The sequence below is a fragment of the Aotus nancymaae genome, unplaced genomic scaffold, assembly GCF_030222135.1.
Source record: "Aotus nancymaae isolate 86718 unplaced genomic scaffold, 86718_ANA_hifiasm-v0.15.2.pri h1tg000079l, whole genome shotgun sequence".
Classification (NCBI taxonomy): domain Eukaryota; kingdom Metazoa; phylum Chordata; class Mammalia; order Primates; family Aotidae; genus Aotus; species Aotus nancymaae.
The window spans coordinates 15,478,503-15,504,166 of NW_026988494.1; the positions used below are offsets into that span (position 1 = coordinate 15,478,503).

Below are 25,664 nucleotides of genomic sequence, written 5' to 3' on the forward strand. Positions count from 1 at the left end.
AATATTTATGTCTATGTTATGTAAAGGGTTCCTGCTAAATAATGCTTTATTAACATTAAGATTTTATTAAAACATAAGCAGAGGGCAGTGTTTCTAGTTAATAATAGTGAATTAAAACTTAGGATATCTTTGATGTAATTCCTAGATGCATGTAATTTTATTAGTAGCACTGGACTTTTAAAGATTAACGCAAAATGAAAGAAAGAGAAGTTCTCTTATCATCCAGTCATTTTTGAGTACCCAATGCAGCATTTTCATCTCACATTAACCAAAAGACCACCCGAGAACCTGTGAAATCTTCCCTGATTAGTCCTGACAGAAACCGTGTTTAATTATTTTTGTTTATGGGGATCCAAGTTAGGCTTGCAGTTTGACATCTTCTAGGGTGATTAGACTACACTTCTTAATCTACACTTCTTGGTATCTCCTTCTATTATCAGATAGAATTTAGTATCCTGTCCTTGTAATAAGAGTAAGAAGTATCTTAACCATTCACAATAGACATACCTACCAAATCTCAAGTGGCTTTGAGTGCTTTGACTTAAAACAGCTCTGATTCTTTTTGACAAGTTTTCGATCAATTTAAACTTTGTTTGTCAAAAGTATGGAGAGTTGAATCTTTGATACACTCGCAAGATGTATGATAGCCAACAATAATTTATCTTTTAATAGGTTGCTATAAAGTTACCAAAATTTTCCCAAACAAATTTACTTCACACAGGTGCGAATAGAATTTTTTTCACTCTTTCTTAGAAGTTATACACCTTTCAGTAGAAGGGCAGAGGGAGGGATCGCAGAATTTGATTCTTTTCGACAAAGCTACATTGTACTTAGAAATAGTGGTTATATACCATTACACCTTTGCAAGTACGTGAGTTACCAGCAGCGTAATACAATACTGTTGTGCACAGTAGAAAACAAAACAAAACAAAAAAAGGTAAGCTAATGTGTTTTCTTTTCAAGGTTGGTTAGATATAAAGTGTATAAATTATTCTTTGTGACTATTCTTCAGATTTCAGTTTTGCTTCTTAAAACTTCTACAGGTAATTAAAACAGATGCTGAAGAACTTGTCTCCAGAAGCTATTGGGATACACTGAGACGTAACACAAGCCAAGCACTCTTTTCAGACCTCGCAGAGGTATAATTAAACCTCAACAAGGTCCTTGTACTATTTGCCATTTTGTTAATCTAGTCCTTATTTCATTTTAGAGTCATAGTGATGAAACCCAAAATGTATGTTACATTTTCCATTTTTTAGTACAGCAATAATTACTATATATAAACTGTATTTGAATACCTCAGCTTTGACAGTTCAACTTAATTAAAAGGAAATGCTATTTCTTTTTACTTAAGGATTACTTTCTAGAAATTATATATACACACATATATATATATTTTAAAGTTTCACTGAATCTTTTAAGTTTACAATTTACCATGTTACATGAAATGCTGAAATGTTTCTCCCAGAAAAAGATACCTGACTCTTCAAAGTTATGTTAGATTTAAACAAATTTCCTAATATTAATAGTGAGTGGCTTACCAAGGGCTAGAGGTATGGAAAGGTGAGAAGGTATGGTAGGAACAGTCAGTCGAGGAAGGGAGGAATATTTTACCTTGACATTAAGATTGCCAGTGCATAGTGAAAATAAAAAGCAGACCAACCTTATTTAGTTTTATTGCTGTTTTTGAATTTGATACAAAGCTGCATCTTAACTGCTGCATTGGAGTGGACTGCTTCCATTATCCCATTCTTATGCCATTGTCAATAGGGATTTCTAGTTTTTAAAGATGGGCTGTATCTTAGAAACACTGTTTTGTATTTCTTATTAAGAATTTTTCCTAAGAACTTTATTAGAGGCAGCTTAGCAGTCTTACCAGAAAAAAACTTTTCAATAAATACTGAGATTTATTTTTCATTCTCTCTCTCTTTTCAAAGTGGCCTTCTCATTTCTTTTTCTAAACTTTAAATTTAACTTTTAAAAGTTACACCTAAAAGTATCTAGAGAACTAAACTAGTTACAGTTGTGACTTCTATTATCCATATATATAGTGTTACTCTATTGATGTGTCTAGACTAGGGCAAATACTTGAAAATGTTAATTTTGTTTCCCTTGTTAAATTTTAAAGTCCCAAAGCAAATAAATAAAGTATTTTGTCTTATGTTTAATATGTCTCTGATATCCCTTTTGAATATCAGCCATGTTTAGGTATGAAGTGGCAGATGTTCCATTTACAGATATTTTAGAAGCACTTTATTGTGTAATCATTTATGTAAGTACATTATAATAGTCAGTGCTTAAAAATAAGAGCAACTAGGAACATTACCTCTTAAGAGTCCCTGCAAGTCAACTGTGACCTAGCTTCCAGGCATCAAATCAAGTCCTATCATTGTTGTCTCTCCCCCATACTAGAGTATCCACCTGCCAGCCTCCAACCGTCTTAATTCCATTTAACTCTAGTAGACATTTTCAGTTAGACAAAATCTGCTAATTCGATGTTGAATTTAATTTAAATCTTGGGAAGTTTAATAGAAGACCAGTCAGGTCCTGTGTACTCAGAAAATTATATGATTTGTGTAAGATCTTTGGAAAATGTATATGGTTCTATTGTAGATAGGCTGGAGCTGGTGGGCCTTTACAGCTTCCCAAAGCTAATTAATTCTGGAAACCTCTTCCCAACTCAACATTCTGTGACACCCCTTTGGTACTTGAAAGTGGCAGTGATAGGAGTATAAATACCACAGAAACTGGCCAACATTACAAATCAGTCTTTTCTTTTTTCTGGATAACTCCGTTTGCCAGCACACTTTTGGCTGTAATTAATCCACACTATGATCCTAAGCTGCTAAATTAATGAATGAATTGAGTCAAATTTCATGAAAGTAAATCTCTGATGGAGAGAAGAAAGAGGGGTAAAAGAAGAAAAGAAAACTTATATCATGTTCCAAAATAAAATAATTACTTGGGGATTATCTGTTACTACCCTCCCACATTAGAATAATTGAGAATTAACTACAGTTCAGTTACAAGTAATTATAAATCCTTATAGGTTATTGTGAATACCAGTGGAATATAGAATTGTTTATAGTATTAGCATTTCAGGATTCAATTTGGTTCAGAAACAAGGCTTGGAAATCTATTTGGTAATTATATTTCTTTGTTATTTATTTAATATGTAATTATTGAGATAAAATCTGTAAATATTATAGGGAAACTGGATATTAGCCTTTCACATTCTAGTCTGGAGCTGTTTCTAGCCATAGATTTTTGAAATTACAGTAAAACTCTGTGTCTCCAATTGTGAAACCATATAATGAAAATTTGAATATCACCGTTAAGACCACTTTCTAACCAAAATCATATATAATAAATTCTTAGTGCAGTATATTATGCAGCTGTTGAATACATTCTGTCAGTGTCAACATTATAAATGCTATTTTGAGTTCTACAGATTAAATTAAAATTTTGCTTTAAATTTGCTTTAAATTACATATTCTTAGTAAATTTCAGTCGATTATTCAAAAACTTTATTAACAAACTCAAAAGCTTGAAGATTTCCTCCAGCCCTTGGATACCTCATAGAGTTATTATCACATTATAATCAATAAAAATATGTTAAAAGAATATTTTAAACCCTTTAATAGTTTGATATGTTTCATGCAAGTTTATTTTATTATTGATGAAATCATTTTAAATAATTGTTAATCAAAGTAAGATAATGGCTTTTGTATAAATGGCCCATGGGGTTCTATTGTGGCTTTTTCTCCCTTTGTTATGAAAACACCTGAATTCATTTTAACAATGAGCACAAGAATCACAGGGATAAAGTCTCTATTTTTGTCTCAATCCTTGAGTGATTTGTTATATAACACTGTTAGAACACCAAGGACACTGGTATGGTTTTCAGTGACTGAGCAGTACTCTGTTTCACTAAATGGGGGAAAAGTTTTCCCTGTTTTCATTTTCCAATTTTTTTTCTCTGATGTCATGTTACTTATGCCTCATTGGATCTGGATTATCTGGATAAATGCAACATACATCTCATAAGATTTTGACGCTGAAAGACTGTTAAGTGAAGATCTGCTCTGCTCAGTGGGCATGAGAAAAACTGGCTGAATGAGGTCATTATTTAAAACCCGAATAAGATAAAGCCATCTCATATTAGTATACTGTGTCTTGAAAAGGACATCCCACAGTGTAAGAAAACATTCCTTAATTATGTTATCTGAATTCACTAACTTTTGGTGTTCCTGTAGCCACTCATTTTAAGACTTTTTTTTCTTCAGATGTATATAATATGTACTTTCAACAGCAAAAAATAAGAGTGAACAATGTAAAAATCTTTTTTTATTAAGATTGAATATTATTATCTTTTCTGTCTTGTCTAGTCCCTTTTCAGTGTCCTGAAATATATTTGACAAAAATACATAATAACAGCTAATACTTTACTGAGCATTTGCAGTACCCTAGTCACAGGGCTAAATGACTTAAATGTGTTATCTAATCCTTACCACAACCTTTAGGATAGATACTATTATTATTCCTTAAGATAGATGAACTTCTTTGAGGTCACTTAAATAATGAGAAGTGTCTGAAAGCCAGCTATCTGACTCTTGAATTCATCCTATTTGCTCACCACAATACTGCCTATTTGTGAAGTAAGTAACTTTTTCAAAAACAACATTTCCCCCTTCGGATCCCACTCTGTCTCCTTTCCTCCCATCCCATTCCTCTAGCTTCCAGATAGAGGCGAGAGCCTCTATTCTCATGCCGCACTCAGGCATGGAATCACCTCTGACATACTTCCTCCTACTAGTAATTTAAGCTGATAATAAGATAATAAACATATTAAGCTAGACTCTGTTAAATCACAAAAAGAGTGTCTATATTAATGTCAGATTTCTTTTTTCCCAAAAGTTATTTGCATCTTACGACTACTAATAAGAACATTTGTTTGCTTATATTTTAACTTTATCCTCAAAACGGTTGTTGTGGTTAGGATTATTCCCATTTTATAGATAAGAAAGCTCAAGGTAAAAAAAGAAAGAAAGAAAGAAAAGTTAATGACCCAGGTCTCTAATTTTAAATCTTGTTCTCTCTTCAACTTAAAGCTCCTGGGGAAAGTAATGCCTTTGAGAGCTACTCCAGTTATACTAGTCTCCCCTCACTTACGGAGCCCACATGGCTGGCACCACTAATATTCCTCAACTTTCATAAGAAGCTTGTTCAAGTAAATGCATTTAAAACATAGTATGTGACACTTGGCTACCTGGCTGTATTTTTTTTCTCCCAGCAAACAGACCAAACCACTATCAGATCCTCAAATAAGTTGGTTATATTATAGAGAACTTCTCAGGTATCCCAGCTACAGAGAATACTTGGGATTTCTCAGCAAAATAAACTGAGAAGTAGTTGTAGAGATCTACCAAACCAATGATAAGGTTATATGCTGGAAATGATTAGGAAAATCTAAACTAAATTACTTAAATATAAATAGAATATTTAGATGATTACTAAAGAATGTCAACAATTTTAGATAATTTATATATACCCTACATGCTGGAGTTTTTAAGAGAGATGTGAATACTTAGTCACTTTAGAAAAAGATTTTAATGCATTAAAAGGGGGCATGTGGAGGGGAAATCAGATGTGATCCCTGTTACTCCATGTTATTCATTAAAAGAGAAGTTTGGTCCATGGAGAAAGGAAATAAAGATTCAACAAATGTTATGAAAGATAAAATCATTATCTTTATGAAACATTTGGAAGAGAGCTGTGAGGAATCAAGGGAATATGAAAATTTAGTGTATGGAAGATGGGTGAATGAGATTTTTGATCAACAACCACAGAAGACTGATCCTTTGTAGAGAAGTATTTGTTTTCTGTCTTATGTTTCCTATGGAGTACTATCAGGATTCTAGACAAGAAGTAATAAAACTGTGTACCTATCTACAGCTATTTTTCTTGAATAAAAAATAGTATTATTTAAATTCTTTTTTTTTCCGCATTTCCTAGGATGATTTATAGGAGAGTTAACAATCCTTTGAATTTTATGCTTTTTGAACCTGAGTTTATGAGATGATTTAATGGCCAACTGAAGAAGGAAGGAAGGGAAGGAAAGAAAAGGAAGATCTATAACGCTACATTAAAGGAAGGTGGATGATTTTCATAGGCCATTATACTTTATAAGGACTATAAACAAGCAGTTTTAAGAAAATACTTGGAACTTAGTTTATTAACTTGAGTGGGAAAGGAAAAATCATCTGGAATTAATTTTTTATCCATTTGACAAGTTATGTAAGACTTTGAAAAATTATAGATAATATAAATTTCGACATCATATTATTACTTTAGTTTTTCTCTTTCCAAATACAGTATCCATTTAAAGTATCATAATTATGGAATATAATGGTTAAAGGAAGCTGTTTTGTGAATCTTGGACCATTCTTAAGTCAGCCCCATATTGTCAATATATCTGAAGAGTTTATCTCTTTTGAACATCATTTAAAAATATATATTTTTCAGGTTAGGAAAATCCAAACTAAATTACTTAAATAAAAATAGAATAGATGCTCACTAAACGATTTCAGTTATTTTAGATAATTTAAAAGATAGAATCTTATATGCATAATTTGAGATTAAACAATTCTTAAATCATATCTAAAAAGTTTTCAGTACAAAGATCAGTTTCATTCAAAATTCTATTATTAAAGTGTGAGCTTTAACTACAATTGCATGTATTAATATGCCTGGGTTTTTCATTCCAATATTAATATATTTACATTCTTGATGCTTATATGTTGATAACAAAATCCTTTGAGAGATATTGGATATCCTTATTCTGTTTCTTTTATTGAAGCTAACTTTTAAATTGTGATTTTTTTTTAAGCGTGCTGATGACATCACAAGTTTAGTAACAGATACTACACTTCTTGTACACTTTTTTGGAAAGAAAGGAAAAGCTGAGCTCAACTTTGAAGATTTTTATAGGTGAGCTTATTTTTATATTTTTCTTAAAAATTATTAGCATACTGAAGTCAGAAGGCTCTTTAGAAATTGTCAGTACAGCAATATCTCTTTGTTACTTTAATCTTAAATAAGATACTCTTTATAATAAATACTCACATTTATCAGTACCTACATACCAGTGGTTATATTGATAATTATAACAGGAAGTTACTGAATGATTTTTTTAAATTCCAGATCTCTAGATTGATTGTTATCTCCTATATATTGAAAAGAAAGTATGTTGCCTATTTCTTAGTTTCAATAAGCCACGGTGATAATAACAAGTAGTTTAAGTATCATTGCTACTCCGGAAGTTACTTTTGTTATCCTCATGTTATAGATGAGGAAACTAAACCCCTGAAAAGCTAGGTTATTTGCCCCAGGTGCTGCAGTCATTAAGTGGTAAAGCCTCACAAATCGTGTGCTCTTTTCATTCTCATTTACAGGGAGAAACATTTATTAATCTTTGTGTCATCATACAATCATTTTCATGTAACCTTTTCTGGGACAGTGAGTATTTGATCATCTCCTGTTACCATTACTCTCCATTTATCTTTTTCATTCTTTATTACATTTTTGTCATAGATTCATGGATAATCTCCAAACAGAAGTTCTAGAAATAGAATTCCTTTCCTACTCTAATGGAATGAATACCATCAGTGAAGAAGATTTTGCTCATATTCTTTTACGATATACAAATGTGGAAAATACATCAGTATTTTTAGAAAATGTGCGTTACAGTATACCTGAAGAAAAGGTATCTAATCTTTATATTTAATTGGTTATGTTACTGTTTTGTAATATGTGCCTATAAAACACACTGCCTTTTGTTAGTTCTTTTGCTTCTCTGTGGATTAAAAAATCTCTTAGATGTATTTCATTCTGTGTCCTAAGTGCCCTGGCTACATTTTAATAAATGAATTAATTGTAAATTCTGGGTAGATATCTACATTTTTCTTAGGTATTTCGAAAATCCTTTAGGCTGTTAGCAATTGTTTTATTCAAATTAGCAATATTATTTTTCAGGAGAATTCCACTTAGCTATATGCTTTGACTACTACCAAAACATCACCACATAAAAAAGTTTATGTTGACATCATTTCTGTCACACTCTATTCCTTTCCATAACACCCTTAATAAAAGGTCATTTGAAGACCACCTTTGATGAGTGAGTGATCTTATCATCGGCTAAAGTGAAGTTTTTCAAAGAGTTTGGATGGCATGAATGGTTAAGAACCTGGGACAACTGATTGTCTATTTGTTTAGTAACAAATGTGTTGTCAGCACTTCTGAACAGTTGCATTATCTAGTGGTAGTTGAATGCTTCATTGCAACCAAATAGAACTATTGTTACAAGCATGGGATGTTTTAGATATATTGCCTTCTATTTGTGTTTATACAAGGATCAGGTTAATCATCCAAGAAAAACTTGCAAGTAGTTTGACTTTGTTTAGAATGGATACACTGTGACAATGTTAACAATTCTCCATGTCCCCTAAGGAATGAAAAAAATAAAAGGACTTGATGCATTTGGCAATTAGTTTACATTATCTCCAAATTAGAGTACTTTTTATCTGTTTCCATGTTAAACTGAATCTTTCCAATTCATAGGTACTTCCCTAAAAATAAATATTGAAAATTGTACTGTCCTAGTAGTGCAATTTTTCAGCTACTGGGGTATTACTTAGGGCCTTGAATCTGCATTTTTTTTTTTTTTTTTTTTTTGCTTTTACTAAATGGAAGTATTAAAATCTGTAACTTAAAAAGTTAAGTTTCTTTAAGTTATATACAGTTTCTGAAAACTTCTAATTTCTAGAAGTATCTGAAGCACCACAAATGATTACTGTAGAAAAGGACAAATTTGCGCATGAACCAGAATGAATTGACTCTCGTTGATTGATTTTTTCTACATTACCTCATCGATCCTCAGAGTAACCTTCCAGGCTTGACAGCTTTTTTTGACATCTTTCTTTTAGAACAGGAGAAGCTGAGGCTTTCAGGTACTTAGGCACTTGTTAAGAATTCATATCCAAGGCTTTCTAAGCCTGTGATATTCTTTCCACGCTCTACTTATGTCTTTCCCTTCCTTCCACCTACTCAACTCTTTCCCTTCCTTCCATCTCATCTCCTTCTCTCCAGAAGAATAATAGCTACTAATATTTGAATAGCACTTTAGATTTTTAAATTACTTTCATTTTCATTTGTTTACATAGCAGATATTTATTGAGCATCTACTATTTACTTGGCTTTATTCTAACCACTGGGGTTAAAGTGGCAACATAAGCAAAATCCTTCTCTCGTGGAAGTATATCTTAGTGGAGAGACACAATAAACAAGTGAAAAAATGACATACTTCCAGATACTGATAAATGTTATGAAAGAGAGCAAGAGTCATGGGGACTGGAAAAGAAGGTAGACTGTCAGGAAGAGCTTTGCTGAAGAGTTAAGAGGTAGCTTTTGTGAGGAATAAGCTATGGAAAGTTCTGGGTAAAGAGTCTTCCAGGCAGAGGTAACAGCAAATACCAAGGACCTGAGGACAGAGAAGCTTAGTTTATTTGAGAAAATGCCAAAAGATAAAGTAAGTGGACAGGAAAATTGGAGGAGATGAGTAAGGAGAGGTAGATACGGGTCAAATCTTATGACTCTGTAGGCTAAGGTAAGAAGTTTAGATTTTATTCGAATAGTGACTCTAAGAGTAATGAGAAGCCACTATAGTACTTAAACTTTAAAGCAGGAAGTCAGCAAACTGCCTCACTTCCTATTTTTGTAAGTAAAATTGTATTGTAACACAGCCATGCTCATTCATTTAATATATTGTCTGCAACTATTTTTGTACCATGATGGTAAAGTTGAGGCAACAGAGACCATGTAGTCAGCAAAAATGAAAATATTTACTCTCTGGCCCTTTAGAGAAAAAGCTTGTGCACCTTGCTTTAGAGCATAGGCATGATGCTCATTCAAAAAATATTTATTCAGCAAGTATTGACAACCAACTATGGCACTCAGATGTGGTCTAATTCATGCGCCAGATAAAATCTGATTCATGTTTCAAAAGATATCTTGGCTGCTACGTAACAGAATAGATTTTAGGTGGCCTGCCTTTGAAAGGAATAGACAGCTTAAGGTACTGCTATCGGTGCCCAGGCAATAGATAAGCATGGCTTGGACCAGGGTAAGAGCAGGGAAAAGGGGTCAGATATTGATCGGATCATTTAAAAAGTAGAGTTGATAGTACCTGTTCATGGATTATAATTCAGTATAAGGGAAAAAGATGAACTGTGAACTCCTAGGGCTTTGGCTTGAACCATAAGCTGAACCAGTGCCATTTGCTGAGCTAAGCACAACCATGAATTTAGGGTTAGGAGAGAATCAAGAGTTTTATTAGGGACCAGTTATATTTGAGATTTTAAATAGATATCTAAATGAAGAATTAAGCAGGCAAGTTGGATATGTGAATATAGCAGTCAAGGGTGCAGGCAGGACTACTGGTTAGTAGTCCTTAGTGTATAAACTTTCGCATTGTCTCCAGCTTAAACTTCTCCCCCGAATTTCAGGCTTTTACACTGTACTGCCTAGTCAGCATCTCCACTTGAAGATCCAGTAGATATCTTAGACTTAATGGTTGCAAACCTGAACTTCTGATCATTCCCATAAAACGTGTTCCACAAACCATCTACTCTGTTTCAGTTCATAGAAACTCCATTCTTCTTAATTCTTGTGGCCAAAATTTTGGACTCCCTCTTTTCACATTCTACATAAAATCAGTCCCATCAACAAATCCTACTGATAATACCCATATCAGAATTTAACCACTCTTAGCCACCTGCGCTGCTACCACCCAAGTCACCATTCTGCCTGGATTATTGCAGTTGCCTCCCAGATCATCCTTCTGCCTCCGACTTTGCCTCCCTGCAGTCCATTCTTCATTTAGCATTTACAGAAATGCTTTTCACTGTAATTTAGATCATACCACAGTAAGATCTCCATTCTTCTCAAAGTAAAAGCCAAAATCCTTACAGTGGATCCTACACACACTGCTCCCTCATTACCTTTGACCTCACTTCCTATATTCTGATCCTCCTCACTCACTCTGCACCAGCCACAGAAACTACAGTTTCTCACATCTTCTCTCTTGGGGGTTTTGTATATGTTGTCCTCTCTAATGAGAATGTTCTTCCCTTAATATCCACATGCTCGTTATGCTATTTCTCAATGATGCCTACCGTTTCTAACCTAAAATATAAATAATAACCTATTATATGAATAATATATAACCTATTATGTAAATGATACTCCCTCTCCTGGCATTCTCTATTCCTTCCTACCTTAATCTGTTTTTATTTCCATTGCATTATCATATTCTAACATACTGTATAATTTGCTTATTTCCTTATACAAATATATTTTATGTATATGTATGCATATATATATTACATTGAACTCCTGTTAATTGATGGATAGTTGGTATTTTAAAATGTAGAACTTAAAGCTTATTTGTTTTTGTGAATTTTACCTACAGATATATTCACTTATGATGAAATGGCGCATGTACAAGGTTATTCATTATAATGTTGTTTCTAATAGCAACAGGTTGGCAATACCTAAATGTCTTTCAGAAAGTTGCTGATCAAATATGTCATGATATATCTATAGAATGGATTAAGGTGCAGCTGAAAAGAGATCAAGAAAATTCTTTACTAGTATAGAACAATCTCCAAGATACACTAAGTGTGAAAAGAGCATGATTTAGAGCCATTTGTAGCATATACAAAGCTTATGCTAACTCCGGAAGGATTCACAGAACTAGAAATTGTTTCCTCTAAGGAAAGAAACTACATGGCTAAGGGTGGAAGGAAGATTTTGTACTATACAATCTCTTGTGCCTTTTGAATTTTGAACAAGTGAATATATTGTCATATTAAATAAATAAAAAAATTTAAATGCCATAGGACTAGGTAAACTTATCTAGGAGATAATGTAGATAGTGACCAGAAGGGATGGAAAGATGACTTCTCATCATAACCATGTAATGCAAATATTAACAAGAAAGTAGTATAATTATTGTAGTTAAGCTTTAAGGAAATGGATATTCAGAAAGATTTAACTGGCTTACCTTAGGTCATTCAGCCAGTAAATTTTAGAGTTTGGATTTATTTCTCCTAACCTTTTAAACTCATTTTTTTTCTAAAAGTTATTATATAGTTGCTATTTATATCAGTTACCAATAAACTTTGAATAGTGTATATATACATAGTGGCATAAGTTATGGGATCAGCATGAATTTTGTGCTGAAAACAAACGTGGCTTATATATACTTGAAAGTCCCATAAGACCATGTTTTCTGAACGTCTATTTGTATTTAGTCAGTAGTATATTGTAATGATTTATTTGGAGTTTTTGAGTTGGTCTTTTCTTCTTTCTAGTGTTGTGTTTTTTATTTTGTTGAGGTAAAATTTGCGTAACATCAAATTAACCATTTTAAACTGAATAATTAATTCAGTGGGATTTAGTGAATTCACAATATTGTATAACCACCACTTCTGTCTACTTCTAAAACATTTTTATCATACCGAAACTAAGCCCCATACCTATTAAGCAGTCCCTTCCCATTTCCTTCTCTCCTCAGTCCCTGGCAATCATCACTCTGCTTTTTGTCTCCATAGATGTACTTATTCTAGATATTTCATGTAAATGGAATTATACAGCATATAACCTTTCTGTTTGACTTCTTTCATAGTATTTTTAAATTATTCACTTTTATTTAGTTGTTTTAAGAAACGAGGTCTTTCTCTGTCACCCAGGCTGGGGTACAGTGGTGCAACCATAGCTCACTGCAGCCTCCAACTCCTTGGCTCAAGTGATCCTCCCACCTTAGACTCCCAAGTAGCTGCCTGGCTTTTTTTTTTTTTTTTTTGTAGAGACAGGGTTTTGGGTTTTTTTGCCTAGGCTTGTCTCAAACTCCTGACTTCAAGTGATCTTCCCACCTCGGCTTCCCAAAGTAGTGGAATTACAGGGGTGAGCCACCATCCCTGGTCTGATAGTATTTTTGAGGTTCATCCACATTGTAGCACATACCAGTATTTTATTCTTTGCTATGGCTGAATAATAATTTTTATTTTATGTACATACTAAAATTTGTTTATCCATTCATCCTTTCATAGACATTTGGGCTATTTCTACCTTTGGCTATTGTGAGTAGTGCTGCTATGAATATATGTGCACATGTAGTTTTGATTTGTATTTCCCTAGGGAATAATTATATTCATTATCTTTTTATATGCTTATTGGCCATTTCTTTGGAGAAATGACTTTTCAAGTCCTTTGCCCATTTTTAAATTAAGTTGTTTATCTTTTTGTTATGGCTTTGTACATCTTCTTTATATAAACTGGATTCTAGTGCCTTATCAGATACATGATTTGCAGATATTTTCTCCCATTTTGTGGATTGTCTTTTCGCTTTCTTTTTATTTATTATTTATTTTTAATTTTTTTCTACAGAGAGGGCCTTTACTGTGTTGCCCAGGCAGGATTGCAGTGGCACAATCATGCTCACTGCAACCTCAAACTCCTGGGCTCCAGTGATCCTCCTGCCTCAGCCTCCCAGGTAGCTAGGAGTACAGGCCCATGCTACCACACCCAGCTAATTTTGGTAATGTTCATTAATGCACATGCTTTTAGTTTGATGAAGTCTAGTTTATCTATTTTTATTTTGTTCCTTATGTGTTTGGTGTCGTTAGCAGCTGTTGCCAATTCAAGGTCATGAAGTTTTATGTGGTTATTTTGTAAGTCTTACAGCTTTACCTATTAAATTTAGATCTTTGATCTGTTTTGAGTTAGTTTTTATAAGTGGTATGAAATTAGAGTCTAGCTTCTTTCTTTTGTGTGTGGATATCCAGTTGTCATAGCGCCATTTATTAAAGAAACAGTTCCTTCCCCAATAAATGGTATTTTTGACATCTGTATTAGTCCATTTTCACACTGCTATAAAGAGATGTCTGAGACTGGGTAATTTATAAAGGAAAGAGGTTTAATTGACTCAGTTCCACAAGGCTGGGGAGGCCTCAGATAACTTACAATCATGGCAGAAGGCAAAGGAGAAGAGAGAGAAAACAAGGCAGCAGGAGAGAGAGAGAGAACACACAGGAAAAACTGCCATTTATAAAACCATCAGATCTTATGAGAATTCACCCACTATCAGCATGGGGGGAACTGCCCCCATAATCCATTCACTTCCCTCCCTCAACGTGTGGGGATTATAGGTCCTTCCCTCCCTCAGCTCGTGGGGATTATAATTTGAGATGAGCTTTGGGTGAGGACACAGAGCCAGACCACATCAACATCCTTATTGAAAGTGAGTTGACCATAGATATTTGGGTTTATTTCTGTATTCTCAGTGCATGTATTTTTTGATGCTTTCAACTTTTGAGTTATCATTGTTTTATTTTTGTTAGCATATAAGCTACTTCTTTTCACCTTATTTCTAACTGGGAAAATTCCATTCAAGTCCTGATGGTTTATTCCATTAGTGATTCTGGGGGCAAGGATGGTAAAGAGAAGAAATGGCCACACCTTTTTTCTCTGTCCCTCTCCCAGACTGTCTGTCCCTCTCAGCCATTAAGAAACATTGCTTCAAATTATCTCCCTCAAAATAAATGTTCCATTTGTTATTTTATAACTTTGTATTTCTAAACACAAAGTATTTAATCTATACCAAAAGAATGATTGTATGGTTCTGAATTTGACCTGTCTTTCCAAACATGAGAACCATGTGTTGAAAAATCTAAAAGTTCAGAAGTTGAACATTGTAGTCTGTCATTTTTAAATTTATTTCTTAATTTCAAGCCTGCCCCCCAATATATTGATATTTTGTTTTCCCTTTATTTAAAAATATCCCATCCTCGTGTGTTTTACTCCTACCAACAGTAGCCTGTCACCCAGAGACTGCTGTAATGTTAGCAGGTCACAGCATAAACTGGTGCAGAACCACAGCAGTGACCAGTTTTTTTTTCTTCTTTTGGCAACAAGCTCTCCACATCAAGACAAACTTTCTGGTACAGTCCTCCTAACTGATTCAAACATGATGCGTGGGATAGGGTCACAAAGGCAGGATCCAGGATTGGAATGGTCATAAATGAATATAAGGAAAGAGGAAGTAAAAAAATGTGAGGAGAAAAGACAGTAAGGATCTCATGTTGCAAGTAAAAGATGAGTTGTTAATTGAAGTAACATATACCAAAAGTTGGGTGTTTGGGTAAAAATCATTTGATCTAATCAGTAGCTGGCTTATATGAAACTAGACCCCTGTGGTTCTTTCCCTGGCCTTCCAACATGGCCTTGTTAGTGTCCCTTCCTCGTTCACCCTCCTATTAAACTAAGAATTTGTTAGGTCTAAACTCAGCCTTCTGCTCTTCTGTCTTTCTCAATTATGTTAATTTGCTGAGAACAAACACATTAACTAAATGCACCTTCTCTTGTCCAAATATGTATTCTCTGAGATACATTGTACTTATTTAAAAGACTTTCCCTATTCAACTGCAATGGCAATAATTGCAGTTTATACACATGACATTCCCGAAGAGGCCAACCTGACTACCAGTCCTTTACATGAGTCCACACAAGCCTAGTGTGGAGGTGCCCAGAACTGTGTCTCTGAGGTCACTGCACTTCCTGCTGCTGCCCTGGCAGTGCTATAGTGACAGGAGCAAGTGTGAATAGGCTGCGTTGACTCGGAGTCAGCACTTTGATTTTGCATTGTCGTTATAAAGATATTTGTGATCTAATGCTGAATCACATTTGAGTAGTACATGTGTAGGGAAAACGTTTTTTTTTTTGGCTTTTTTTGTTTTTTTTCTTTATTATTGTATTTACTTTAAAGGTTAAAAAAATCAAGTCTCAAATAGAGGATTTGCAAAATTGAAACTTTTTAATTCTTTTTTATTGGCACTTTTTTTTGGAATTTTGTGCTTATATGACAGTGTTTTAAAAATATTTTCCCTATTATTGTAGTGGTAGCAGCACTACCCAGTGAAAGTAAGTCTGAGTGAATTTTACCTTCCAGTTGGAGAACAACTTCAAAATGTGGCCTGGAAATGTTTAGCTACAAGATACATTGCAAATGCTTAATCTGTTTATTTCTCTTCTGTGTTGATACTTATTTTAATAAATTTGGCAATGCTAAATGTATTTTCATTTATTTTCCCAATATAGGGCATCACATTTGATGAATTCAGGTCATTTTTCCAGTTTTTAAACAACCTAGAAGACTTTGCAATAGCTCTGAATATGTATAACTTTGCAAGTCGTTCCATAGGGCAAGGTAAGTAATGATCTACAAAAATTAAAAGCAAAAAAAAAAAAAATCCTACATTGTTTCTAGAGATTTTGGAACTAATTAATTAAATGTGACATATCACATATCAGCTTGTGTGTGAAAGTCTGGTGTATACTTTCAATGACAAATAAATCAGTTCTAGTACTTAAAACAGTCATAAGGAAGAAAACTCATGGCCACTGGGTGACACTGAGGGACTTGTGTCTACCTATGGAAGAGCCAGCTGGTCATGCCCTATTCTCACAGGATGGATTTATTTTACTAATTTAGTTCCTGCTGACTCAGAAACTGGAATTTTTCTCAGCAGAGCCACCTCTTAGCCATGGACTTATATTAACCAACTAACCTGTAAAATTGAGCATCAGTTTTGCGTAATTTTCAAAGAAATACAATGGTCACTGAATTCAGAATGCTGGTGTCCTCAGAGCCAGGTGTCTTAGCCTGTAGAAAAAGCCAAGTCTCTGTCCTAGGATCCTGTGGCTGTGATCGTCTTTCCTCCCCTCATGGCCATGTCCTTTTTAAAAATTCTTGCCATGTGGGGACTTTGTTTATCTTTAAGGTGATATACCTGTCTGCCATAATTTAATATATGTTCATGCACAAGCTTAAATCCCAGAGGACAGTCTTTGTTTCTTTATTATTATGTTCTAGAGAGAAGCCAAACTGCAGTCCCTAAGTACTGATGAGAATTATCTCTTTCCCAAGAACATAGATACTGATTTCATTATATGGCCTTATTCATTTATTCGTTGAATAAGAGAAACCTGAAAAATTTTATGTTTTACCCTTCCTGTAGTCTAGATGTTCAAATAAGGCATCTTCTCAACCCATTTTAGTGTTTTAAAACCAAAACCTTTGGGAACTCCACCTCTACAGACTAGCCTTTACTGCCATGATAAACCTAATCAGTGTGTAAAGAAACAAATCAATATCTGGTTACTGGGTTCAGAATGGAAAAGCTGTTATTTTTTTAGAACTGTGAAATGAAAAAAAGTTGATGGTGTCACCTGTCTTGCAGGTGCTAAAAATACGTCCATCCCTTTTTGCTACCACAAGTATCTTTATTCAAATTATTACCTCTTAAAAGGAATATTCCTGTAGCCACCAAAGTGGCAATCCTGCCACTAGCTACTTTCCACTTTAATGTTTCCTACTCACCTGACAGAATAATTTTTCTTAAAAAAGTAACTTTTCTATGACACATCTGCAGTGGAAAACTCTTACATTTTCCAGTTGCCTGTTGAAGAATGTTCTGGCTCCCTGCCTCAGAGTCTTTGTGCAGAGCTTCTCCAGATACTAGATGTTCCCAACTCCACCCAGACCAGATTCACTGTTTTCTGAACATGTTTTGTGCCCTCCTACCTCCCCGCATGCCTTAGTTCATTCATGTCATCTCATCTGCCATTTCTGTCATCTCTATGAGCTGAAATTGTCCTTTTGCGTTCAGCTCAAAGACAAAAATCACAGCCTTTTCCTAACCACTACCTTTCTCTCCCTGCTCTATGCTACACACAGCAGTGATTACTCATCTCCAGATTTTCATAGCACTTTATTGGTACTTTTTGTGTGGCCCTGTGCAATGATTATTTGGGCAGGGGTCTCATCTCTCATCTGAACTCTAAGTTTCTTGAAAACCTATTCATCTTAGTAACTTCTGAAGTATCTGTCACCAATAGTAGGTGCTCATTAAATGGTTATTGAATATGCATGCATTATTAACCTAAGCTGCTTGGCTCTTTTCATTTAAACCCCCAAATATGTATTACCTAAAAGACAGCATGATTACTGAAAAGCCATGTGTTACATCAGATCATGATTCACATTTAGAAAACAACTTTTTTACAACCTTTCTAGTAATTAACATGTTATAAAAATAATAACAGTCTGTTCTTTTCCTATGTAACATTTATCTAGATGAATTTAAGCGTGCTGTCTATGTAGCTACTGGACTCAGACTTTCACCACATTTGGTGAATACTGTCTTCAAGATTTTTGATGTTGACAAAGATGATCAATTAAGTTATAAAGAATTTATTGGAATTATGAAAGACAGACTCCATAGAGGATTCCGGGTAAACCTACACATTTTAGACCTATTGATATCCTTTTAAAGTCTGAGGGAAATAAATCCATCTAAGTTGAAAAATAACTTATCTTGATTTCCTAAGGATATAAACATGAATGCTTTATTTGAAAAGAAAAAAACATAGGCCTTAGTGCCCTTAAAAAAAACGTTTTTTGAGGTGATAAAAGAGAATGCTTTTTAGAAAGTGTAAAATCAGTTTGACTTTATAATAATTTATTTTCGTATTCAATTAATCTAATGTCTTCATCCTAGTTTGTGGAGGAAAAATGTTGCCAAATATTTTCAGAAAATTTAGTCTGCATGTTAGCTTTTCAGACTTGTTACTATACAAATAAATATCACTATTTGTCATTTTATTTTATTTTATTTATTCCTTTAGAGACAGAGTCTTACTCTGCCACCCAGGCTGGAGTGCAGAGGCATGATCACAGCTCACCGCAGCCTAGAACTGCTGGGCTCAAGTGAGCCTCCTGCTTCAGCCTCCCAAGTAGCTGGGACTATAGGTGCATGCCACCATGCCTGGCTAATTTATAATTTTTTTTTTAAGTAGCAACTAAAACTGCTTTTTAAAAGTGCATTTAGAATGTCCTCCCAGCAAAATAAGTGTGTGAGCTGATGGATTTGTTAATAAGTTTGATATAATCATTCCGCTATATATATATATATCTCAAAACATCACATTTACCCCATAAATACATATTTATATACTATTATTTATAGATTAAAAATTAAAAATTAAAAAATGACTCTGGACTGTTGCCCTGGCTGGTGTTGAACTCCTGGGCTCAAGCAATTCTCCTGCCTTGACCTCCCAAAGTACAAAGATTACAGGCATGAGACACCGACCTGGCCACTATTTCTCATTTTAGATGAGACAGATTTCCTCTAGGCAACTTGAGGCCCTTAAGTCACTGCATAGTCAGTACTTTTTAATATGAAAAAAAGTTAACATTTTTTTGTCTATTGAAATCTTATAGTAAAAATATAGTTATCTGAAATTCAGTGATTTTTCCCCAAAAAACATATTTTAAAGCTAGAAATACAGTATGAATAAATGTGTACATATCTAATGTATTGTGAATATCCACAAATAGAAGAAGAGAAAAAAATCTATTAAAATTAAGAGCTAGAATATTCAATCTTCCTTCTGTCAAGAAAGAATATCCTTAAGTTTTATACTTTTTTTTTTTTTTTGAGACGGAGTCTTGCTCTGTCGCCCAGGCTGGAGTGCAGTGGTGCAATCTTGGCTCACTGCAACCTTCGCCTCCCGGGTTCAAGCTTGCCTCAGCCTACAGAATGGCTGGAATTACGGGCACGCACCACCACGCTGGACTACTTTTTTGTATTTTTAGTAGAGACGAGGTTTCATTATGTTAGCCAGGCTGGTCTCAAACTTCTCGCCTCAAGTAATCTGCCTGCCTCGATCTCCCAAAATGTTGGGATTACAGGCATGAGCTACCACACCAGCCAGTATTATACATTTTAAAAGAGAAAAGGTTATATATACGAAAACTCAAGATTCATCTTAGACAATGATTTTAAAGATTTTTAATGACTTTTAAGTCCAAGCTGCTTGAGTAAAGATGCTGTGTACTTAACTGCCACCTAGTGGTTAGCTGTTAACATTTTAGATGATGCCAGAAGTACCTGAAACAACTACACTGAAAATGATTTATTTTGCCTCGAAAATTTTAGAGTAGGAAGATCAAATTAAATATAAACTATGCTACAGATGTTTGACACTATTGCTCTCTTGATTGTTGTGTTTTTATTTTTATTTATTTATTGCATACCTGTGGCCTTTAGCATTTTATTTGCATTTGCACATTTTTTATTTTTAATCGACAAATAATAGTATATAAATATGTATTTATGGGGTAAATGTGATGTTTTGAGATATATATGTGTGTATATATATATACATATATATATGTAGTGAAAAGATTATATCAAACTTATTAACAAATCCATCAGCTCACATACTTGTTGTTGTGAGAACATTTTAAGTGTGCTTTTTAAAAGCAGTTTTAAAATATGAAATACGTGATTACTAACTATGGTCACCTTGCTGTGCAATAGATCTGAAAAACATATTCCTCCTGTCTAACTGGAACTTTGTATCCTTTGGTCAACTTCTCCCCTCTCCTCCCCAGTTCCCAGCCCTCGAGCCTTTGGTAACTAACATTCTACTCTCCACTTGTATGAGTTTGACTATTTAGATTTCACATATAAGTGAAATCACACTGTATTTGTCTTTCTGTACATTTGCACACTTTGCTTTTCTATTCTACAGGGTTATAAAACAGTCCAGAAGTATCCCACTTTCAAATCCTGCCTGAAGAAGGAACTTCACAGCAGATAGTATGTTCGCTTCTATTTGTCTAAATATATTCAATAACAATAGGAATCATAATTTATTTTTCTGTTATAATGTTTAGAAAATAGCTGAAAGAAATTCGAATTATCTAATTTATTTTTAATTTTTAGGTCATTAGAGTATCTTGATTGACAGATTTTACATTAAACATGAAGTTTTGTATGTGAGCAGACCCAGTGTAAGAAATCCAAATTGGACTTTTTAAATATAGGATAATTAACACCCAAAGAATATTTGTTACTGTTTTTTAGGATCGTGATTCTGAGCATCCACAGAAAATAACAGCTTATTTTTTTAGTTATTTTAGTTGCCTGGCACTATGTTAAGTGTTCTTCCACAGGTAGTATCTCATTTAATTCTCACAGATATCCCATTTAACAGCAGAGAAAAATCGGTGTTTAACAAGTACCTTGTCTAGGATAACTTGCTAGTCAGTGGAAACCCAGGATTTAAGCTTCATTCTATCTTACTCATTTATTACTTCCTATTTATTGTATCTTATTATTCTTTATCACATACTATCTATTATTTAAGACCCAAAGAAATGTGCCAGACATATTTCTAATCTCCAAATAAGGTATTTTTTTTCTTTCAAAAAGTCAAGTGTAGCTATAAAATTTTGGTCAGTTTGGGGTTTTGATTAGTTAGATTTTTGCAATGGAGATTTTATTGTTTATCTAAAAATGCGTGCAAGTATATTCATGTTATGTTTCCTGCTGTTTTTCTCAAGCTTGAAGCACATGTGTGTTGTGTGTGTGTGTGTATGTATGTATGTATCTATCTATATCTATCTATCTATCTATCTATCTATCTATCTATCTATCTATATATAGAGAGAGAGAGAGAGAGAGAGAGAGCAGTGTTTCCCAAAGTGGTTTCTCAGCACATGAATGCATACTTTAAAAAAAAAAAAAGAGTTGCTTAATCAAGTTTAAGAAATATAATAAAAGAGGTTAAGGCCGGGCGCGGTGGCTCACGCCTGTAATCCCAGCACTTTGGGAGGCCGAGGCGGGTGGATCTCGAGGTCAAGAGATCGAGACCATCCTGGTCAACATGGTGAAACCCCGTCTCTACTAAAAATACAAAAAATTAGCTGGGCATGGTGGTGCGTTCCTGTAATCCCAGGTACTCAGGAGGCTGAGGCAGGACAATTGCCTGAACCTAGGAGGCGGAGGTTGTGGTGAGCCGAGATCGCGCCATTGCACTCCAGCCCGGGTAACAAGAGCGAAACTCCGTCTCAGAAAAAAAAAAAAAAAAAGAGGTTAAGTAAGTTTCTTCCCCATAGAGTTTATTGATTGTAATCTGCTACTATTCATTTTGTGTTGCTAAACGGAAATGGCAGTATTCAGCATTTTGCAGATTAGGTTTGAGATCTAGTGTTTTATGGAACCCATTTTGGGAAATACTCGTCTAAAATGTTTAGAGGCAAGCAGGCTTATTTATTTGTTTAAGGTGGTAACTGTTGTAGCTGAGTTAACAAAAGAAGTCAGGTCTTCTTAATCTCCATTTTAAGGACTTTTAAACTACCTTATGAATTCTTAAACTAAACAAAAAAAAAAGTAGGACTATTCCACACAGGTAGGGTTCCTGACCAGCTTGTAGTAGTATCACACTGGCACTATTGATTCTAAGTAATAGTGCACAGAGCCATACCTGGAAGTGGCTACCTTTTTCTAAGCCTAAGACTGAGGATTAGCCCAATTACTAAACAACGCTTAGCTTTTAAGTATTTGTGTCTTATATTTTATGTGGGGTATTTTTGTTGAATTCCTAACTTTCATATTATTACCATAAGAATATTTGATGAATGCCATCACCTGAGAATTATATCCTAAATAAATATGGCTTTTGTGTTACTATTTTTTTAATTAGATACTCCTAAAACAAAGTTTAAAGGATTACTATCTGACAAATAACAAGAAGCAAAATTTTCAGAGTGGAAAGCAGGTCTGAGATAAGAACAAGTAGAGAATGAAGGAAAAGGTGAATGCTATGAAATTGATATTTTTTCCTGGAACTGAATTCTTAAACATAAAACAGATAAAATGCATCTTGATACTACAAATGTTATATATATAAAATCAAATTGAGTTTTTGCCTTGATTTGCTGAACTCTGCACTTTTTCATTCCCTTCAGAAGTATGTAGATACTTCTAGTGACTACATATGAATGTATATTATTTATTTATTTATTTATTAGAAATTTGCCTCATTTCAAAATAATTTTTGATTCATGGAATGTTGATCGCCTAAAAACAAACATCGTATTTTCTTTGGTTTTGGACTGTGAACTTATTTTTGTGGATGAATATTGCTTGAGATTTATAAGACCTTTAGAATTGTTATTAAATTCCTGTTATTTGCCGAGTTTTTAATTACACTGAGATGATTTTCAAAACAAATAGAAATTAAGCTACTATATAAAACAATTGTTTACATGTACTTTTAACTTTTAAAAGTACTTAACATATGTTGTTTGACTTGTATAAAGTTTTTAAAAATTTTTGTTGATTTGCCAAAGTCAACAGAATGTCTGTTATTCTTTTATGTATACAGTAAGGAAATTTAAAGTGTAGAATTTTTCTCCCCAAAAGTCACGTGTTCATAGTAGAAGCAGTGGTAGTTGTATCGATAATCATTGTCATTGTCGTTATCTTCTTAAACGTGAAGCTGCTCCTAATTGTAGGTGGTACATGTTAATAAAACTAGTAAAAATAATGTCTTACACTCTGTAACTTATTGCATATTGTTAATGTATGTCTAGCATTAAATGAGTATTGTAAAAGACTAATATAAAATGGTTCAGAAGACTGATATATATATTAAGTAGAAGCTAATATTTTGTTTCTTGCAAAAGGACCACATGCAAAAGTGATGCTAAACAGCCAGTAATAATAATTCAAATATAATTTATTATTTCAAAAAAATATGTCTTAAAAGGGAAAATAAAACCTTTCTGTTGAATCACAACAAAATTAGATTTTTACATAGAAAAACAATTTGATAATATTTAATAGAAATTTGTTCAATTAAAAATGCTTAGGTTATACAAGGATACTATACAAAAATAGAACAATTAATCTAAATTAATATATTTACATATTGCATGTGGAAGTTCATTTATCTTCCTTTATAAGACATATTTAATGTAAGTTAAATACACTCCAACTATTACTTTGCTTTTACATATGAAAATAGCACTGACTTTGTTTTTATAAGTTATTAAATGTGAAATTGATCTGCATCAGCTTATTTATAAAAGAAATGTTATTTCCAAGAAGATGTTACTATTAGTATTAATTTTGTATGTTAGACTTTTTACATTCTTTATCTGATATTATTTATTACAATAATTTAAGAATATATTATCCATAAGTACAAGGATCCCATATAGTATAATAATTTAATTTCACCTGCTTTGAAAGTTGATTTAATTGATTTATGAAATGAAAATGCCTACCCACTCATATAACATACCCCAGGTCTATTTTATCTTATTAATTGATTTATGAAATGAAAATGCCTACCCACTCATATAACATATGCCAGGTCTATTTTACCTTACACTGAATGTTCTCAATATGATTTGGTACCTAAAGTAATTGAAAAAGATGCAGTTTCCTTTAATTCTTGACTATAAGTTATACTATCTACCATACATGGAAAATCCTGCAAATATAGTGTAAAAATTAAATTGCCCCATTAAAATCCTTTATAATTCTATCGTTCTCCCAAGGAATAATACCATAGTACATATGCAATCTTTATTTTATTCCTTATTGCTTATCAGAGTGAGTGGATGAAAACATTTGTAAGACTGTAACATAATATTAAAATGTAAATAAATAAATATCCTGATCAATTAAAATAGAAAAGAAAGTGGTAAATTACAGTGATTCCTTTCATATTATCACTCTTGAATTGTATCATCTATAAAATAAGTGATAAAAATATCTCACTGAATTGTGGCTTATATCAATTTAAAATTTATTAATGATTTGAAAATAATAATGCACTAACTACATGTATGCTCTTATTGTCAGTGTTTCCTTCTACAGACTGTTCTTTGGAAAAATTAAGTTATACTTAAAATTAACATTAAACTTTTACAGAAGGCATACATGATAAACAGTTTATGGTACTTTTCAGAATCATTTCATAGTAAGAAATTTATTTAGCTTAAGTTCCAATTTACTGTTCTTATTGTAAATTGTAAAGCAACCTGTCTTGCATTCTTATATTATCTTAAAATAAATATTCCTGCCCTTGAATCAAGAAACATTGTACTTGGCTTTCATATGTATCTATGGACAATAATGACTTTCTGAAAATGTTACCTTCAAACTTTGGACATCTTATGGGTTACTAAACCTCTTTTGATCTTACTCCCTCCTCTGAGGCAACACATACCAGTGACATTTATCTCATCAACACCTTTGTGGGTAAGTAAATCACAAAGCTATAAAGCCACTCAAAGTATATCATAGGAATTCCTAAATTACAGAACTGTGGTTGTTGGTACTGGAAACCTTTTCAGAAAGTTTACATGTGACTTAATGGAGTATTAATTTTGTAGGTATCATCTTACTAAGACCACACCTAAAAATGTTTCAAAATATAATAGTTATTATCCTACTTACTATAGTAATTAACTTACAATAGTAAGTTAACACTTCTTGTGTTTACTTTTTAAGAAAAGCATATTTTTAAAACTTAGGATCTCAGTCTGCTAAAAGTGGGAATAAATCATGAAGATCATGTATTGGGTGAATATATTCACCAAATCTAGAATTAGATTACTTCTTGAAGTAGGAAGAGATGGTTTGAAGAAAAAATAAAAGTAGAATGTTGATTGTAAATTT

General features: G+C 33.3%; 1 protein-coding gene across 8 annotated transcripts in view; it reads left to right on the forward strand.

Annotated features, from left to right (window-relative positions):
• Positions 1–25,088, forward strand: part of MICU3 (mitochondrial calcium uptake family member 3) — a 95,474-nt gene extending 70,386 nt beyond the window's left edge. For 2 of the 8 annotated variants that reach the window (XM_021665098.2, XM_021665099.2), the window contains 7 exons: positions 1,044–1,139; positions 6,890–6,990; positions 7,594–7,765; positions 16,216–16,324; positions 18,254–18,411; positions 20,719–20,786; positions 22,675–25,088. In XM_021665098.2, the coding sequence (XP_021520773.1) occupies positions 1,044–1,139; positions 6,890–6,990; positions 7,594–7,765; positions 16,216–16,324; positions 18,254–18,411; positions 20,719–20,786; position 22,675 (705 nt within the window). In that variant the 3' untranslated portion in view covers positions 22,676–25,088. Of the gene's footprint in view, positions 1–1,043; positions 1,140–6,889; positions 6,991–7,593; positions 7,766–16,215; positions 16,325–18,253; positions 18,412–20,718; positions 21,648–22,674 lie in introns of those variants that run through there. The other 6 variants (XM_012435258.2, XM_064368633.1, XM_021665101.2 and 3 more) reach the window with 5 other exon arrangements.
• The last annotated feature ends 576 nt before the right edge of the window (positions 25,089–25,664 follow it).